At 39.7% G+C, this 21,086-nt stretch overlaps 1 protein-coding gene across 2 annotated transcripts in view; it reads right to left on the bottom strand.

Moving 5' to 3' along the window:
- Window positions 1–21,086, bottom strand: part of GATB (glutamyl-tRNA amidotransferase subunit B) — a 44,004-nt gene that overhangs the window by 17,265 nt on the left and 5,653 nt on the right. For both annotated transcript variants that reach the window (XR_012628737.1, XM_074866681.1), the window contains exons 3-8: window positions 9,668–9,781; window positions 6,348–6,546; window positions 5,254–5,376; window positions 1,897–2,010; window positions 743–827; window positions 335–379 (exon numbers count right to left, since the gene is read on the bottom strand). Coding sequence is in view for 1 of the 2 variants with exons in the window: in XM_074866681.1 (XP_074722782.1) it covers window positions 335–379; window positions 743–827; window positions 1,897–2,010; window positions 5,254–5,376; window positions 6,348–6,546; window positions 9,668–9,781 (680 nt within the window). In the remaining variant the exon portion in view is untranslated. The remainder of the gene's footprint in view (window positions 1–334; window positions 380–742; window positions 828–1,896; window positions 2,011–5,253; window positions 5,377–6,347; window positions 6,547–9,667; window positions 9,782–21,086) is intronic.

Below are 21,086 nucleotides of genomic sequence, written 5' to 3'. Positions count from 1 at the left end.
GCTTAACTCAGAATATTCTTACGTTTTGCGTCTGGCATTCTTAAGAATATATGTGCACTGGCCACAGAGCAAACCTTCAACTTACCCACTTTGAGCTAAGGTACTCCAGCTTAGGTTTTGGGAAAGGCCTATGCGTTTAAGCAGAGATGAGACAGTTCTAGATCTGAACTGCTCAGACTAGCACTGATTTTGACAGGTCTCTTCCCCTTTCAGTGGAAGGTAAACTTCCAATACATACTCATATGCTGACTATAGGCTCATTACACTGACTACACTTAAAAGTGAAATAAATTCTCAGTCCTGAAATGTTAAATTTATTAAAAAAAATAAATACCGATAATCCTGTTTTCCTTCTTTGTCTCTCATTGGTACAGTGCACCTAAAATAAAAACAAAACAAGGAAGATGTACTAAGCGGTACACCACAGAATTAGTTTTATGGTAGAAACACAAAACAAACTTTGCCTCATGAAGATCAGGAGAGCTTCTTAAAGCTGCTTCAAAGAATGCATGTATGTAAGAGGGCAGTCATTTTCGCACAGACACTGCTTGATGTAGCACACAATCCGTTGTGAAAAAGCCTTGACTTTGAGAATAAATTACTACCTGTGAGGAGATAAGCTTGTGGACATTAGCTTTAGAAGACACAAGTTGAGCAATACTACATTACATCTCCTGATCATTTCTCTAGTTATCACTGGCACTCTGAAGCTGCTCTTTGCAATGCCAACACAAAAACTCACCCAAGCTTGGAATCAAAGGCTCTTGTTTCATTCAGAATTGTTCTTCCACTTTCAAGTTCTTCAATTTGCCTCTGTATTTCATAGTCTGACAGAAACAAAAGAAAAAAGAGTAAGCATGTTACACTGCACTATTAGCTTTTGTACACTCCACCATTTCATTTTTCATTGCTATGCACTAATGGAATAGTTTGTTGTTTTAAACTTAATGAAATAAACAGCACTAGTTACAGGCAGAATTAACAGTCACTGTCTCTCTCTTCAGCATGGTTTCTTTCTCTGCATGTTTTCCTCATCTTCTTTCATTCCCTTTAAACAGAAAACATTTTTCTCCCAGGCACTGCAGCCAAGCCATACATTCCTAGTGGCCTTCCTATCACCCAGTTGAGTTTTCTTTTGGAGATGTAATAACCATACCCAAGCTGCATCTGAACTTCATACACACCAGCAACCGTACGCAGTGGAAAGCAATCACCTACACTGGAGGACACAGATACTGTGAACGTATTTCCATACTAAACATGCTAGGCATTGAATCATCTGCTTTATTCTTCTTGCAGGCAGAGGGTTACCTCTGCAAGAAAAATACAGACTAACACGGCTGCTATCCCCACAGTACCCCATACTAAGATTTATTGTGTCAGGGAGCAGCAAGAGCAAGGCTGCTCCACAAGGGGGGACAAGCCAGGAGCCAAGGGTGATCACAGCACAGACAGTGCCCTCACTGCCCAGGGCAGCCCCACCAGTCTGAACAGCAAGGGCAAAGGCACGTGTTATTAACAGGGTCCACTGAGAGTCTCAGTCGAGGTGAGGGGATGAGCTGGGTTCAGGGTCCATCCAGGGAGTTCAGTCAGAAGCAGCAGGAGGTAAGTCCAGAGTCAGGACTGGGAACAAGACTACAGAACAGGTCCGAGGTCCATCAGGAGACAGGACTGAAAACTGGCACACCTGTGGTGTAGCTTGGGCAAAGCATGAAGGCCCCAGCCTGAGCTTAAATAGGACTTCTGGACCCATGGGCAAGGTGCATGGATGAGACAGCCAGATGAAGCTGATCAGGGCATTTAAGGCCAATTACTACACTCAGGAGCCTGACATATTTCATGTCAGACTGCATAAAACATCTACAATGCTCCTGTAATGAAGCAACCATCATTTACCTACTGCTTTTGCCAGGAATCGTATGCTATTGATATTCTTCACCTCAGTCCTCACTCCATAAGGCTCTCCAGGGTGATGCACAGAAACATTGGCATCCACTCTCAGCTGACCCTCTGTAAAAGGAAACTTCATCAACAGAATAGTCTTCCCTGTAAACTACAGTAAAAACCTTGTCATGCATTAACAAACTGCATGTTATGTGCAGAGCATTAATAGCAGACTTCCATATGTTCAGAAAGGAGTAACAACCACCTCATCATAGCGTTCTGTTTGTAATTCCATCTCAAGACTCTGCCTACAATCCTTCAAAATTTTCTGAGAATACTACCTTTTAAAAAAAATTACTGCCCATAATTCCTCTCAGAGAAAACTGCATGGTGCAGTGCAGCACAGATCCTCTAAGCCATACAGTGAAAAAAGCTTCTGATTCACAGCTCTTAAATAAAGGGCTGAATTAGACAAGCAATTTACAGTGGTGGATTGTGAGCTTCCATTCCTCTAAAACCAGCATAAAAATACCGTTTGGAATTACAATTTGACGGATATATACTACCCTAGCGTAGAATACAAGAACTTACAGTTATGTTGAACAGATTTACTAAGGTGTTCTTGGAAATTTACAGCTCAAGGACAAAATGTGACTAGTGGTGGATTGTTTTTGTCATTTTCTTCCTCGCCTTCAAGAAACTGCAATATCCCGCCCCCCCCGCGCCCCCCCCCTCCCCCCCAATTCCCCTGGCTGCCAAAAACTGACACTGAATACAAAGTTACACAGAAAAGTATCCTGCACTTTTAGTCCAAATGGAACAATGTCCTTGGAGATCTCTAATGACTCAACCACAAGTAACTCGTAACTGTATCTTTCTAAGTTTTGTCCCTCTAAAGACATCCCTTCTGAGAAGAAAAGGCTTGCCACAGTTATTCAACTGGTGGGAGTAAACAAACAGGAGAGGTTGTACTAAAAAGAAACATCATTTTTCCCATACTGCACAGTGAACATCTGTAGCCTTCCTCTTTTTTTTTTTAATTTCAAATACAGATAAAAAGAAACAAACACTTCCTGTTTAGATACAGTAGCATTATTAAGGAGAGCACAAAATAGCTCAGAGTTAAACCTGTGAAGATGCCTACAGCTTCAGAATCCATTCCGGTCAATAGATGTAAATTGACTAGAGAGGCCTTTGGTACACTTTGTAAAAGTAGGCTGGATGATAGCACACTGATTTCCTCTGTCTTCATAGAGTCTTGCCAGACATGCAAATGAAGGACAAAGGTGCTGGAATGACCCAAAATCTCTTTCAAGAGAAGTGTTTTGCATGTGCTCCCTCTTTGGGGTGAAATGAGTACTTGTTCCAAAAGAGGAATAGTCTTGTCCCGCCCTTGCTTCATTTTGAGACATGACCTGCTTCTACTTGGATGTAGGTATCAATGTGACAAGACAATGAAGTTAATCAGGCATAAGTGAAACGAGAGCCAGGCCCCAAACGTTCTTAAAAAAGTTTTTTTCCTTTAAGCCCAATTTAAGCCCCATTTCTTTTCCTTTCACTTCACAATGAAATCATCTTTTTATCTGTTTGTTGTTAATGAAATAACACCTGATAAAACTGGGCACTTGTCTTCACTGAACACCAGGTAGAATGAAGGTAAAATATGAGAATGTAAAGCCCCTATTTGAAAGAAAGTAATTATGATGAGGGAAAACCACAGTAGAAAGTCCCTAAAAACACCACCTTGAAAAAAAAAAAATCCAAATACTTTTAAAGCCAACTATACTGGAGAAAAAATATTCCCAACACTGGAATTCTCCTCTAAAGTCAGAAATTTCACTGCTATAAAAGATATCTTTGTGCAATTCCAATCCTAGGGGCAAATTCAGCAGTGACACACAATAGTATATGAGTATGTCCATGAAGGATTTGAAGAAGCATGCAAACTGGCTGCTTGATAGTAACAACTGTGCCCCGTTTGACATGTGAAACACTAGTGTGAGAAAAGATTCAGAAGCATATATAATGTCTAGCAATTATTATTTCCCCCTACATTAAATTAGATTTGCATCACTAGCCAGCATTTATTGGATCCCATTTACTGGGTGATACATGGACCACTCTGACTCAGTTCTCTAGGATGCATCTCACACTATGGACCAAATTTGTTGCCAGAACAGCGAGGCCAACTGCCACAGGCAAAAATACAGCTTACACTGTGAACACTAATAGGCAGCTGATAATTGGCTGTATGTGTAGAAGGGATGAATGGCCAAAATTGTACTTTTAAACTCTCAAGCAGCCGCCTGCTATTTGCTAGCGGTAACCATGGGCTGGTTGTAAATTTTGGTAACATTAAGACTGAGCAAAAATGGCATGACCTGAATCCTCCGATTAACAGAGACATGAGACAGACTCACCAGTTAGGAGGCTGATCACACGTTGTGCTTCTGCACATCATCTATAGCAAAAACTAGGGCCTTAGGGTTCCAGAAAGAAGAGCTGGTGCCAAAAGCAGGGGTTCCCAAAAAAGGAAGTGGTCTCAGAAAGACAGCAGTGATCTTGGCTAGAGAGATCCTAGAGGTGAGGGAGGATCCTGTAGATCAGAGCAATGCATGGAGACAAATGCCAGGGGATGCCTAGGGACCCTGGCCTCTAACACCTGAGACTGGTACCTGCAAGCCTGCTGCACAGCAACACAATTTTCTGGCCCACCTCCCCAGACCAGCAGTGATCTCCCTAGTGGGAAGAGAAATTGAGAACTAGTGAACATAATGCTGGAGGGGAGGGAGAGACAATGAGTGTGTGAAATACTCAAGTAGGGTAAAAGTTGCACTCTCGCTGGTTCTTAAATTAACCCCAGCACCCATGTCTGCTATGTGCTGTTGTTTACTCCATCTCACCCATGACACCAGCACAAGTTTACTACCAACACCCATTTTATGACTGAGACCTGACACACAAGATGATCCATGCTCCCACTACTTTGTCCCATAACTTCCATATTCTACAACTAATCCTTACTACAGATCTTCTGTGCTGCAGTGCTGTGGCAAGCAAGATGAGGACAGACAGGGAGAAACACGACAAGAACCCTGGGGACATTCCTCCCTGCCTAGGTTTATCCTGTAAAATTATTGTGTGAAGTGATATAAAATCTAGCACTGCAAAGCTCTGCAGATGAAGGCAGGCTCATAAGAACCCCTCAAGCATGGCAGACATTAGGACAGGCTTGGAGGATTGTAAAAACATCTAGAAAAGGCTATGCATTGTAAGCAACCACAGAGCAAAATAACCAGAAGCTGCAAAACTCCTGCAAATGCAGAGAATTACTGGTGACAAGGGAACATGCCCGTCCCCCTTCTGTACCTGCCATGACTGCTTGGCTGCTCCCAAGTGTTTGAAGAATGAGCTGAAGCTCTCTGACTGCTGCAGCTGCTTCTTCCCCACAGCACATATCAGGCTCCATGACAACCTCCATGAGGCCGACTCCTATCAGAGAAAGAGACAGGAGATTTTCAACAATAGCTTTTGATCTTGGCATATTAGAGTGCAACTGGCTAAACACATGAAAGCACTTGGGCTTTTTTTGAAAAAAATAAACTCCCATGTATTATTTAGTAACTGTCACTGTGGGGCTAGCTGCAGATTGCTATAAAAACTTTTCTTCCTATTTTTTTAAAGGAACAGACAAACAGCAGAGAGTCCTCCACCCTTTGATGACATGCAGATCAGAAGGACACATTCCTCTTCTGCCTTTCTCTAGGAGAGCTCCCATTTAAGGTCAATTCAATTTCAGATTCAAATTAATTTATCTTAAACAGATGCATTCTCTTTTGCAGCTTCAGGTTTCAGCTTTCAAAGAATATGAGCAGTCACAGCCCTTAACTTCAATAGGCACCGGAGCACTGTCCCCCATCTAGGCTAGGCCATTCAGGTTGCTGCACATGTTGTGTGCTAATTTGGTTCATTCCGTTTACAATTTTGAAGTTTAAAGAGAAAATCTACATTTTTTCAAAGCTAATAATTAAAAGAAATGTCTGACTCATGCACTAGACAAATTTCAACAGCTGCTCCTTCTATACAAACTTGATTCACTACATCTGTGATTTTTTAATTTTTTTTTTTTAAAAAAACAATGCAAGCAGTGGCAAGAGCTTAAATAGCTGAATGGCTGTATGTGACTGACATATACAGTTTTGAGCAAACTGGAGCCAACATATTTCTAACTGGCTACTGCCAATTGCCATCAAGCAACAGCAATGGGAAAAATCCACTGGCCATTAACAAATTCAAGTATGCCCCTGCTTCAAGTGTAATAATAATTTTGATGAATTTTTATTTTCAAGAAGAGAGACATCAGGCTATTTTTATTTTTCACCTCTTCCCTATCACCAATTTACCTCTAAAGACTCATCTTAAACAGAAAAGAGGAGAAGAAAAGGAAAATAATCTAAGCCTACCAGCTCTATTCAAGTCAATGAGAGTCTGGCTCCTTGTGTCATCATGGAGACTCTTTCCACTGTCTTGCTCCAACTGAATTTGTTTAATCCTCACAGTTTTGGTCACCATCTGGCTCATTTTGTTGTCTATGCAGAGACTGTATGACAGACTTCCATTCACCGCAATAGGAACTCTTTGCTGAGTGATTTGATAGCCAGCCTGTCAACAAAATTAGCTTTATACTCAAATAAAACATTCGCTTTTCAGAAAGCAGCAGCATGGCCAAATGCAGATATTATAGGCTAAGAACAAAACTCAGAATGCAACATCTTCTATAGTGACCTGTATAAGAGGATAGAACACATTAACATGTAAATTCAGAAGTTATTTTGCTTAGCTGGATAAGAAGCAAGCTAGAAGATGGGTCTAGAATTCAACATAGTTGAGAAGCTGGAGGTCTGGAAAAAAATAAGAGCACTCCTCAATACAGGCAAGTATAAGACACTATGCTAATGCAGACATAATCAAGAATCAACTTCACAACCACTTGCCAAGGACAACATAAATTTCACTGATACTGCCTTGGGGCAGGAAACAGACTAGAAGAGGTTCTTCCACACCTGTGGTTCCATGATCATGTTAAATCTTGTCTGAAGCCAGTTAGGGTACCTTCACCCCCAAGCTGGGACTATCACTCATCCTCCTATCAGGCTCAATATCCCTCTCTGTCTCTTCAGAACATTATTCATTAGAGGGAAGGAGAGGGAGAGGGAAGGCGAGGGCAGGGGGTGGAAATCAAGAAAATGAGAAAGCTCAATTTCATTAATGTAACAATTTAAAAGATAGACACTGCAACCCCACATAAAGCACACAGCCGATAAATGCCACCTCATGCCTGGGACTCCACTCAAAGGGCAAACTGCTAGCCAGAAAAGGGGCTGCCAGCCACAAGGTATTGCAATAACTGTAATGATGTAAAAATATAGAAGTGAATCAATTACTCTGTTGAGGTAGGGTCCCCTTCTCTTCCTCCTTCCTAGCCTGCTCGTGCCCCCAGTCGTGAGAATTAAAAATAAAGCCTGCCAGATTTTAGTGAATTGGGAGGAGCATTTGCATGTTTTGCAGGGAGGACAAGTTCGCTCTAAAATGTCGAGATGGTGACAGTGCAATGGAATGGAGAACAATGGTCTGGCCCTGTGAACAGCTCAATTTATATATGCAATAAAGTGCATGACCATCTAGCCATAATCACTGTAAAAAAATAACTGACTCTATGCAGCCTATGCTAATCACACAGCTCTTCCCATCTCCTAAAACTTCTCATTAAAATTATTTTTTTAAAGCCTGAAATAGTGAGTGACAATAAATAACAAGAATCCCATTTCCCATCTAAAGCCCCATTTTCAGGAGTAACAATAATCCCATTGTCAAACGACCCTAAGAGCTGGATTTATTTTATCTGTTCTATACAGCTCATTAGCCTAAACTCTCCATCTTATTACAGGGTTCCAGACTAGACTGTTTCACTATGAAATGCGCGTTAGGCAGCTTATTGTCAGTGCTTAAACTGCGGAAGTCAGCCAGTAGAAAGACAGAATTACATGTTTCAAGCTAATAAAACGTGTCACCATCTCCTTGACCAAATTTCCATCCTTATCTGACCAGAGGATCCTGTAACTCATGTCTGCAGACAACAGCAGCCCACTTGGTGCCGTACACACCTTCTTCCACCTCACTCTTCTCCGAACACATGGATGCAGTTTCTTTCCTATGACAACATTCTTCTACACAGCTTCTATGCAGTAGACTGATAGCAGCAGACATCACAAGAATATGAGAGATTGTTTTCAGTTTAACAGCAGAAGCACCAAAGGTAGCTTGCAAACAAGTCTGGGATGTTTTTGGTGTTTCTTTATGATGCATAAAGGAATTGTGAAAGTCATGTTTATTTCTTGGTATTTCACTTTTTTCTCCTTCAGGTCTGGAAATAGGCTTTAAGATAGTTTTACAAGTTAAAAAAAGTACTGGCAATTCAAACTGGTAAGTTTGCATTTCACATTGCCAGGAGCTCACCACAGAGCCCCCAACAAGAGGGCCTCTTAATGGCTCACAAATATTAGCAGTTATCCCCAGAAACAAAATCAGTAATTACATTAACTTCACAGAAGAGCCACAAGTCCCCAACCTAGAAGAAAAGAGAACATAAATCTGAGATCCAGGTCTCCAGTGGACAACTATAACATAATAGCCTTTCTAAGGTGAAAAGCAATTGTATTTGAATATATTATGTGTAACTTCAAAATATTTCTGATGTCTGAACACAAGAGTAGGAGGAGAGAAAGCAGTTGGGTTAATAATACACTACCTCTACACATTAATTTGAGACCTGAGAAATCCACTGTGCTTCTCTGTATGTCCGGGACACCTCACCTAAAGAGAGGATAAGCTAACATGCCTGATCTTTCTCAGATAAAACAGATTTTTTTCTTTTAATGCAGTCATCATATCTTCACCCCAAGATCAGAGGAAGTAAAACTAGTATCCTCCCTTTGACAGATTAGTATTAAACTGAACATTCAGTACAAATAAGCCGACAGAAAAAGAAATTGTTTAAAAAGGTTCAATTTCATTAAAATAGAAAAAAAGGCCCAAACACTGCTGCATCCTCAAAAGTTGCTGCATCCTGTTGCAATGACAGAAGTCAGGTTCTTAAAGATTTCCATATCTCTACACCCATATCAAGAGTGGCAAAATGCACTTGACTTCCAGTGACACCTTCTACCAAATAAGCAAGCTACCAACAAACCATACTGTAAAGACCCAGTTTCTCAGTTTTTTGGTGGTTTGTTTTTTTTTTTTAATTTATTGGAACTACTGACTGAGAAAGTTTTAAAGGGAAATTAAATATTTTTAGGCCCCTAAGCACACACACAAAAAGACACTATTATGTTTATACCACTGGAACCTGTGTTTGTTATACATTCACTTTAAATGAAGGACTATTATCAGGCTGCTTTTACCCTAACAGACAATTAGTACTAAACAACAGGAATGGAGAACTGAAGGGGCAAAGCAGCTCCAGCTCCCAATTCAATTACATTAAGCTACTGGAATCGTGCAGCTAAGCAAGGAGTCAGCAATCAGAGCAATCATATTCAATCAGTGAGCACCAGGGTACAGCTCTCTATTCATCAGGGCACAGCACAATATCCTGTTGGGGTGAGCAGAACACTGACTGCAAACAGAAAAAGCATCTCTTCATTCATCCCCTACTGCCATCCATACTCCAGACTTGTCCTTTCCTACAGCCGTAAAGGGACCAGCTATACTGCATACTTACAGGCAGATCTGCATAGAAATAGTGTTTTCTGTCAAACAAGGACTTCTTGTTTATGCTGCAGTTGAGAGCCAGGCCTGTCATCACTGCTGCTTCTACACATCTCCTGTTGAGAACCTAAGAAAACATGACACATGGTTTTACTCAGATACTCAGTATGTAACAAATGTGTCTCCCACACATTGCCTTATATGGAGCATATATTCCACATTGCTTGCCTTCAGCCACCATTAGATCTCTTTCCTTGTGTGGGTAGTTCTTATTCATCATTAAAGTCGTGGTAGCTACAAATCTGCAAAGCATTAAGATGAAAAAACAAGCCATTCAGTCATTTTGGCATGCCACATAAGGAAGTGTGCACTGTTCTGGCTTGCTACTTCTGCAAATATTCCAGTAATTTTGAATCTTCAAGGGTGCAAGAGACAAATCATAGCAAATTATAATTGACTTGTAATCAGCTGTCAACTCATACTGGGATCTGGAAACACAGGGGATTTGCATTAGGGACTGTAGTGCGGTTTCAGTAAAGCACTTCAGAACACCTGTAACCACAGAACCACAGTGAATTAATCAATCTACATATAGATTTCAATGCTTTGCTTAACCTGGATGAAGTTAAGCACACTTACATGCTTTGCCAAAACAGACGCAAAGAGACATCAGTTAATCCCATGGCTACAGGCATATATGCATTTCCAGTACCCAGGTAACCCATGGGATTAAGGTTCTCGCAGAATGCCACCTGATCTGAAGACCCAGCAAGGGCTTAATGAAGAAATAAAGGAGTCAAATGTGGTTTCTTACCATGGACTCTCAGCACTACACCCTTTTATCTCCTCAGCAGTGTCAGGATCCAGAGAAGAAAGTAAGTTCCACTCCAAAAAGTACTAACAAGCGGTGTTTCAAAGTTATGATTTTTTCAAATGTGCTCTCATTAATTTAATAGTTGGTTTAACTAACATCAAACAGATAAAACTGAGAAGAAAAAAAGACTGAATTTGTCTTAGCACAACTCTGACATGCTCATGCTTATAATATTTTGGAACAGGAACAGAACTTTATCCATCTTATCCTGCACTGTACAGCTGCCAAGAAGTCAATTTCCAGCAGGACCATTAAAAGGGGCACATAAAGTAGAAGAATCTACATGACTTCATCTGTATTGACCAGAACATAAAAGGCTTAAATAATGTTTTCTTCAATGTTTCTGACAGTATTTACTTTTTATATTCTCCAGCCTGATTTCTGAAAACAGATTAAGCAGCTGTACATTTCCCATCATCCAATGTCTTCAGCTGGAAGAGGACTCTCTTTGCTTTACTCATCTAGTATTTCAAAAATCAAAATAATAAGAGAAAATATAAGAAACTCTTCATGTAACAGAAACTTAAAAATTACTTATACAAACAAGAAATTAAATATTTAAGACATTTAATGAGGGAACTTTCAGATCTTTGGTGTAGCTATATATGGCTAACTAGAACGCATCATCTGTTCGGGCATATTTTATTTATTAAAAAATGTAAACGATACATAAAGAAAATTTTAAATGAGAAAAGGAAGAACAATTCCTCTTCGAAATACTGATCTGCAGCAAAATAATGAATGCAATCAGTCTTGACTGTAATCAAAAGCAAAACTGGTAACTACAAATATTAATTTATTTTAGTATCATAGCTGCAGTTCACTATTCAGTAGATGCTCCTTTGTTCAACAATTAATTACTTCCAGACACTACAGATACTTTTTTATTTTTACTATCAAAGGAAGCTTGTAACAGCGCAGTGCTAGTCAAATTGTTCAATGTTTGAAGTATCATAATATTTCTAAATACACAGGCAAAATTTCCTCCTACTAAAGCCTTATGGCACGATCCTGTTCAGCTTTACAAATTCAGGAGGACCGCGCCAGTCAGCCCTTCAGCAGCTGGTCACCAGAAACCATTAAGGCTTCATAAAGACTGGGTAGACTCAGAATACGACTGCATCGAAGTAGTGAACTGGTGTCTTGCTACACTTTCTGATGGTGCAGGGGTTTTGACTGATAGTAATTGGAGAATGAGACCAAATCCAACTCCTGAGTCACAGTCAATTAGAGCCTCATAGCACTTCTTCAAAGACAGGTGAAGTTTAGCTAACGATTACACTACAACTACTGCCTTTGACCACTTGCTCTTCAATTTTTGCTTCAGACACGAGTGTTTTTCCTTCAAAAAACATCCACTTTTGCTTCAAGCAAGAGTGTAACTTACTCATCGTCCTAAGTGATAACACTGTTTTGAGGTGAAAGAAGTAATTCCCACATACATACTACTTACACCACTGAGAAGCTTTTGCACTACTGCTGATGAAGCATTTTGGTGGGTCCGGGGAAAAACTGGCATAAAAATCTGAAGTATGATTATTTTCTATGTAGTACTAGTAAGCATTTAGATGACTGTAACGTATATGTGTCTCCTGTGTACTGGGTCATACCAGCCAAACCACTGTACGTGCGCTGTTACTCATTCACTAGTACCACTTCCTGTGCTACTTTGTTATTGACTTCTGTGGTGATCGAAGGCATTGCAAAGCAGGTATTTCCCACTAGGGCATACTGAGATGTCTACCACGCCAATCTGCTTCCTCTGCCCTGTTTGACTCTCAAAAAAACCAAACCCAAACAAAAAAAACCCCAAAATCCCCAAACCAGATCAAAACTAGATGACCCTCTACTTCCTCAAAAATCAAAACTTATCTGTTTAATACCGGTCCATTTCTGAAGTGACTGCTACTACCCATTCCAGTGATCAAGGCTGTGTGCATAAAGTGGAGTTGGTTAATGTTGGAAGTGTGGGAAAAGCAAAACAGCAAAACAGTGAAAAAACTGCAAAACACACATTTCCTTAACACATGGTGCCCAGAACAAACACAGGACAGGATGGAGATCCAGTGATTTGTGTTGCCGTGGCACCAAGGAGGAATGCAAAGCTAGGTGGAGGCCGCGCGGTCCCATTCTTCCACTTTTCTCAAGGAACATTTGACACGACTATGCAGATTTATCTCCTGCTCTTCCCCTTCTCTCAAGGACTGTTTTGCAGTACTCCACAGACCTTATCTCTCATTCTTCCTCTTTTTCCACAAATCCAGTGCACACCTTGCACCAAGGAATGTGCTGTGTCGTTATTCAAGAAACAATGGCTTGACCACAGTCCCACCCACTCATACATACATACTTAGATAAATACTACCCCGAGTTTGTATCTAACTTGGAGGGACTATAATCCAATGTCAAATCGGAGGGACAGATCAATGGGTTTGTGCTCCTCACCGCCCCCCCCACCCCCCGCCAAGGTATGCCTTTTGGTAAGATTTGGGCCCTCAGCTACACCGAGTGATTACCAAGGAATTGTGTGTGTGATTAAAATCGTTTTTTGTGTGTAGTGCTATATAGCCAACCTGCAGTTTGGGCATTTATCGTAGGCAATCTCAAAGAGTCTGTAGAGGTTGCATAAGAATAAACCGTACTACTCATGAACCTGACTGCTTCTCTTGAATTACGGGCTGTTTGTGCATCTGGTGTCAGGCCTACAGTTACGGCCATGATTGGCACACCTATTAAGAGATAAGTCCAGCTGCCCCTAGCCCCTCTAATCTCTGAGGACCAGCTAGAGCACAAGGGGATTCATCTCTTACCAAATGAATTCATTACCTTAAATGCAACAGTTAGGCAAACTACTACTTTTCCTTCAAACAAACACGGCTTTTCAAATAATCTGCAGTGATAAACATCAATTCAGTATGTGAAACTTCCCATACTAATGACCTAGAATAAGTCCTCCAAGCTTGGTTATGCAGTAAGCTGTTATTAAGTCGACAGTTTTCACTAGCAAGGATTTAAATTACTGGCTTGAACCAACAAGCTGCCAGTCTGGTATATTAGTGAAGTGGTGGCCTTGAAAGAAAGCTATGTAGTTTCTGCATAGCTATGGACAAAACACAAGAGCTTATAAAGCCTTCTTAAATATTTCTCATCTTCCAAAATGGAAGCATCTCTCCTAGGTATTTAAGGAAAATCCTAGAGAGCTATCACAAAAGGAAATGTAAATTGTTTGTATTGGAAACTCATGAAAAACCTTAACACCACCAGCACCATTTCCCTTGTAGCTATGCTATCCTGCTCAAGCACCATGGTAACTAAGCGCTAAATGAATGAAAGAACAACCCAACCAAGATCTCTCTTTCTGATACTCGTCTATTCTTTATATCTAGTTCACAAGTGGAAAGACTCTTTTTAAAAATTTATCATCTTTATTTGCAAGGTCAGTTTCGCCAAGACCTTGGTTTTTAAATACAAGACTATTCAATAGCTATACAAAACTATACACAATACCTTCAACGGCATAAATTCCCACCAAAAGCAATTTTTTAACAGCTTTTTTCTTTAACAGCAGGTTTACTCCTTATATTAATACATTAAAGAAAGCTGGTCCCCTTTTAGGTTAAGGTATATGTTTCTGTATTTAGTAAATGATCATTTTTACATTTTAAAGAGTAGGTATGCAGCTTCTTGTTTTGCTAATGAGTATTATATAGAATAAGTGAGGGGAAAAAAGAAACATCTAGAACTCTTTCCTGAAAAAAGTTTATTTTTGCCACCTTTAAAAAAAAAAAGTAATCTTTGCCATAACAGTAGCACACAGGAAGCCGAAGTTATAGAACTAAGTATTCCTTGTACTAAACACAGTAAAATCAAAATAATTCTGTGGAAATTTTAAAAGTTTTTGATTCTAGGTCACACATTTTAATAAAGTAGATTTCATATTAATTGACTATCTTAAGACCTTCATTCCTACTTATAATCATGAAGAAATCAGCATTATCAGATTAACTACAGGACCATTTATCTAAGAAACATTTAATTTTAGCTCCTTTTCGTTCAAAATAACAGCTGGAAGAAGGAAATAGTGCAATGTACCCAGCCAGCTCTCTGTAGACCAGGCAGTAATCTTTAGAAACCTCAACAGATACATCTAATCATATTTCCCAGTACTCCCATTTCATATCACTCTGATTTTTATTTGCTTCCACTAATGGATATATTCAGTCTTCCTATTCTTCCTGTGTTAAAAGTATCAACTTGCTGCAATATATGGTTCTTTGAAGTACAATCATAAGTTAAACTCCAAAATAAACGACTCATATCTACTTAGTCTAAATGTAATTGTGACTGTTCAGTCTGACACTGCAGATGAGTACCTCAACGCAGCCTTCCTCCTTGGCATCCTCCCACACACACAGAAGGGCATAACTGTCTTGTAGCTCTGCATTTACAGAATGTATGTTACAATAAATGAAGAACTAATCATTTCTCAAATGACCCATTTACTTCAATAGGTCTAGAATCAGACCCCATCCCTCTAAGCATACAGTAAAAATTTAAAAAACAAGCCAAACTAAGTCTTGCCATTTGTTTGGTCTGCAAAGAGCTCACATGTTCCAAAAATGGAAGTCTCTAACTGCAAGGGAAATGTAAAGAGAAGGCCAGCTTCAGTTTAGGGTCTTCTGCATTTCAGCCCAGCATCTACTTCACAGCATATTTCCTGCCCTAACATGAGCATTATGTTCTTATCCCTAAGGAAAGCGGCAAGAGAGTAGGGAAGGAAGCACCAGACATTTTAAATTAAAATCTTTGATTAATAGAGACAGATCCCAGCTTAAGAAAAGAGAACAAAATGGCAACTGAGAAGTGGAAGCAGCAAAGGAAGATGGGAGGGGGGGGGGTGGGCATTAAATATACACCTTAATACATTTTGTAACTTTATCTTTCTGCAGTCTAGTACCGAGGATATATGCCGCTATACAAAACGTATTATTATTCCTAACCTTGTTCAGTGGCAAAGTTGGCTTGCGATGATGCAGCGCACACTCATTCAAATCGTATCTTAAAACCCGAAATTTTAAGAAGTACCCAGCTCCCAAGAATGTTACTTTATGTGTACTCAAAGGATAAGAGAGCACACTCTCTTGAAGCTGAAGAGCTAGTCTGAGAGCTCCTATCATAAGGTTTAGAATTGGAGGAAGCATCTTCCAGTGTCAGAAATTACCAGAAAAATTCAGTAGCAGTATTGAGAAATGTTGAACCCCGGGAATAAGAAAAATAGGAAGGTATCACCAGATATAGAGCTACTGAAATACTGACCACCTTCTGCATTTCTCAGTCCTTTGAGACAGAGTTTGCTAAAAAAAACCCACAGAATGAAAAATCCACGCATACCACTGTGTAGGCAAAGGGGTCAATGGTCTCAATGGACTAAATCTATTTTCAGGGGTGGCAGGGAAGCAGCCAATCCAGTGGCATTACCCCAAACTAGTGACCTTCATGTCTCAGATCGTGTCTCAGATCCCATCATCAGTGGCTAAAATCAAATAAACTTCTACTGTGCAGAGCTGGTTCCAAGCAAGAGAACCCACAGGGAAAATAGAACAATGCAGTGGAAATACAATGGTTCATGATATCCATAAACAAACACTGTGTTTCTATGGTATTCCCATCAAGAAGTCCAGTATCTCTCTAACATCCATGCCCTCTCTGTTGACAGTGGAGTCTCCTGTGTCTGTCACACATCTTTTTTTGCCCTGTCAGAAGGATGCTCCCTCTCTTACACCAGTTGAGATTTAAACCATTGATAATGCTATCTGATCCAGGACAAGTTAAATACAGGAAGATTCAGTGAAAGCACTTCACTGCTTCTGGAGGTAGGGTGCTGAGCGATGGCTAAAATCCAAGTTGCAGAATGTGATCAAATCCAAAGTCAACCAAAGCTTTGAGGTGGACCTTCTCAGACATTTTTTCCTGCCAAGCTCCACAAAAAAGGCTAAAAAAGGCTTTTAAACATTAATAACATCTGTCTTCTTCAGTATAACCTAGATTGTTTAACTTGTTAAATAGAGAAAATACAGAGCACTTAGGACAGAACAGAGTCTATAAACCAACCCCTGCCCTGTCTATCCTTGTGGATGGTCCTTTGCTTGTAGGCCTGGTGAGGGCCAGCTCTGTGGTATTCTGAGTTGCTACAAATTCTGACCTTTGATACATATTGACTGTCATTTTCTCCCTCTGCTCCTTCTTGAAATCTTTGTGTGTCTGAGAGCCCACACTAAATACACACCAAAAACTCCTAGTCCTTTGCTCTGCCTCACTTTTTCCTCCATTTGCTGTCTCCTGAAACATGCTTATTTACTCCCCAAAGAGGTAGCCATCTTTCCCTCCAGTCTGACCCAGATTTCTTAAAAGAGCAAAACATAAAAATTGAGAGTAAGCCAGAAGTGGTCTATCACACATAGAGAGAAGAATATACTAATTCAGGAAAATAATAGGCAATATAATGCATCAAGTCTTGCAAAAAGCTATTAAGAAAACAAACTAAAATTCTTTGTTTTTAACAAAGCTGTTCCAGAACAGCAGAAACAATGAAAACTAACTTCCTATGAATAATTGCCCTAGTTTGTTTTACCTAAGCAGTGACCTCAACACTCCCTCCTCCATGGTTCCCCCATCTTCTCCCCATTTCATCAAACACCCCAAATTGAGAATAAAGTGTCACAAATACCTTAATAGCAGCAGCCCAAATAAAGCTGAGAGCAGTGGGGAGAAGAGAGAAGAGACTCAATTGCTAATTTCCTCTTCATGTGCTTGTTAACATATTCACAAAAACCCCTACAAACCTAAAATTTTTTGAGGCAAATTTGGCTAACTCGGCAGTCAAACTGCAAAACTAGCATCTCTGTATAGAAAATAATGGTTGCAGTGGCAAAATCTGCACATGTAACTAAAACATCGGTTGCAGAAGTTTACATAATCCTCTCAAAATCGAATACACAGTCATAATATATTTAAGGTGGCAAGGTGGCTGATAATCAGAGAGAACACAAAGAAATTAATTTTACCCTAGGAGTCAATTACAGCCTAACTGCACCAAGATAAGTTTCAAACAAAATACATAAACGTGACAGTTATGCAACACTACACACAAGACAGCTAACCATGAAGAGAACAAAGACCCAGCCTACAACTACTGTTGGACAACGTTTCCTAAATACCTTTCAATGAAAAAGCTCTTCAGAGAAAGAATTGTTAAGAAGAATGAAGAAGCAAGATGTCAGTTTGCAAAGTTAAAACGCTAACAAATTCCTAGAACCATGATTGTCACAGAAACTTTTGCTTAACAGAGCACTGCTTTCATACACATGTACACAATATACTACCTTGGATTTCCTCAAAACGAGTCACCTGGAACCAGACTGTTTGTCCACATACTGAGAGAAAATGAAATCAAACACTTAACAATGCCAGAGCATATATAGAGACTGTTAACAGAAGTAATAGAAATTTGCCCCAAAAAATCCACTCACAGTTCAAACTTTTAAAATAAAGAAATTCCCAGCCCAAGAAAAACTATGGGAAAAAGCTAATGTGTGTTTCAGCAGCAATTTCAGACTGAAAACAGAAAGAGGGGACAATGATCTGTCTAGCTGTCATGTAATGGTCATGCTCTCCAAAAGTATCAAAGATGGCACAATAACTGCAGTAACAGAACTGTGTGAAAGAAAGGAAACAAGCCTGCTCCCTACTAAGAAGTAGAAAAATATCTGTATAAAGCAAAAGGTAAAGCAATAAAAAAAAACCAAAACAAAAAACCAACACAAAAGGAGATAAGAGAAAATACATAGATAACATCACTGATGCATTGAAGGATCTACTGAAATAGGTGATAGCAAGATGTTTTATCAGCTCAATGCTGTTCTAACTGGCAAGTTTACATCAGCCAGAGGGACCTGTTAAGGATGAACAGGAAAGCCAACAAGAACAACAAAAAGAAAGAGAGCTCAATAGGTAGCACAGTTACTGAGGTGCTAAGGAGACAAAGCCCTACAGGAATTGTTAGCCTTGACAAAAAGATTAAAACACCCAGAATGAGTGTCATAACTTCTCACAAATAAATGAGACATAGCAAAAAGCAAGAGAAAACCTTATGGGGGACTCATCCAAAGCTTGAGAGCAACAAATGTCATCAAATACTTCAAAGCATAAAAGCAGAGGCGTTTCCTGAAAAATGGCATTTATAGTTAAGTATAAAATAAAGCTGAGCTAAGCAACTGCAGTAACTGAGGAAGTATAACACTTCTCAGACCTCAGTGAAGGAGATTAGTTCCACAGGTAACCCTGGGGCTGTGAATGATCCTATGAAAGAGAAAGAAATAGAATGAGGAACAACTCCCACCATAACCCAGCCCTGAAAGTTGCCTGAAGCAGGCCTCCCTCATCTTTCAAAGACCTCTCCTGACCAGTACAATGGCACTGAACTGATTAACAGCTTGAAATTATGTAGGCAGGCTTTAATCCATCATGCACTCAGAAATTTAAGGGTCTATGAACTGCAAAGGCATTCTCAGGGAGCAATGGTTTGAAAGCCTATTTCACTCCCCTAGTTTTTTTCTAAATTATGTGGGATTTTCTTTTGAGAGGCTTACTGGGACTCCAAGTCCAGACAGCTGGGACTGTGTGAGCAACAAAAGACTGAACCACTGATGATACAACGCATGTCGCAAACCCAAATATTATCAGGAAAGGACTGCAACAGGAAGGTACCATCAGTTTCTAAGAAAATATCTTTTTGCCCCTCAGCACAATTATTACAGTTTTACTGAAAGAAGTAACAAGCAGTTAAAGTGAACCTAGACATAAGTAAATGGTTTAAAACAAGCATGAACTCACTTTTTCCTTCAGGCACTGCCACCAATTTATTTTGAGAGGAGAGCTCATGGATACAACAACCTAGGCATCATGTGGTTTCAAAGAAAAGAAGAAAATTTATGTAATGGAAACTAAGCCAACATGCATATAAAGATCAGAAGATTGTCCAGTTCCCCAAGAAAGCTGCGTGCAATTAAAAATGTAGTTATCAAAAGTCAAGCTAAGAAGCAGATTTTTTTTCAAAGCAAGTACTACAAGAAGGGAGTAAATTCATATGCATGCCAGCAGGAATGTCAAAACAAAACTGAAATCACAAGTTGGTAAAGCAGCTGTTGCAATCACCAGATTTAACAGGCACAGGATATCAAAAAATCTAGTTTCAAGGTGTAAAGTATAAATTCTGGTCTCAAATGCTGTTTCTGTTCCAATATGTACAGCTGACAGACACATCCACCAAAATCTCACACAAACTTCTCAGTGCCTTTGAAAGCAAATGCATCGGGTAAATTCTGTATATGAACATTTAAAATGCATCATAAATTCTGATAATCTATCACCCAAGACATCTGGAAAAACACTGGGCATCTGCCACTGCCAAGGATGGTTACAGTGTCAATATAGGAAGGGAAACTAAAGCACCCTCTACATCCCCAAACTGGGTATTAACCCTGTCACATCCCTGGGCAGCCTTCTCAACAGCACAGCACTGCAGGGTGGGAAAGGCAACAGCACAATACATGTGCTCTCTGCTACTGCACACTGTTGCAGTGACATTCCTCAGCTTTGGAGAAGTTAGAGTTTGTAGTTTAAGCTGCCAGTGGTGCAATACCAGAAGGAACAAGGGCTAATACTTGTTCTTGCCCTACTTTCTTCCATGAAAAGGTGCATCTGGTTGCCCGACTGTCATTATACAGGTAAGAGAAGATACAGTAGGACCCAAATGCTTCCTTCTATCACTAGTTACAGAGGGAAAACTAAAGGAGTTTACTACAAGAGGATATAAAAATCTAGGTGCAGGATAACAGCTATGAGTGAGTTGTCAAGTCCTAAAGGATGTCCAGTTGAACAGGAAAAAATTGTATATTCAGATAAAATTATGTATCTCACATGATATTCTACAGCACTGTGCAACACAGATCTTACTCTGCTTCTTGAGGTCAGAAGGTATTTACCTTTTCTTCATTAGAAATAGAGACTGATCATTGCCAAGTGTTTCCGAAAACTCTTATCTTAAAAAAAGATAAAAAAGATGCTATTCACACTGTGAAGAGAATGAAATTCAAATGCATGAGAAGGTGTCAAAAATTTCAAAATACTTAAGACTCTAGGGCTAACATTCATTCAAATCTTATTAATTTAAACCTCGGTTATGTAAATCCTAGATTATTTCTTGCCTACAAAGAAACAGGATCAGGCTTTAGTCATGCAGGAGACAAACGTAAAATGTGCATCTTTTCGTGTGATTAACAACAAAGACTGTAAGCACAGACAAAAGGGTTTCAGCCTTTAGCTACTAGATCTACCATCTCATTTCTGTGGCTGAGCTATAATTAACCTTTAGTCAGCCACCTCAATCATGAGAATAGATAATCATGGATTCTCTTTCTATGAGCCCAGTCTTTATAAACCTCAGAATTTTCAAAGAGGATAAATCAGACTGGGAGTGCAATCGCCTTTACGGATCCTC

Source organism: Strix uralensis, chromosome 4 (assembly GCF_047716275.1).
Source record: "Strix uralensis isolate ZFMK-TIS-50842 chromosome 4, bStrUra1, whole genome shotgun sequence".
Classification (NCBI taxonomy): Eukaryota; Metazoa; Chordata; class Aves; order Strigiformes; family Strigidae; genus Strix; species Strix uralensis.
The sequence above is the reverse complement of the archived record's forward strand: the minus strand, read 5'-3'. Positions and strand labels throughout refer to the sequence as shown.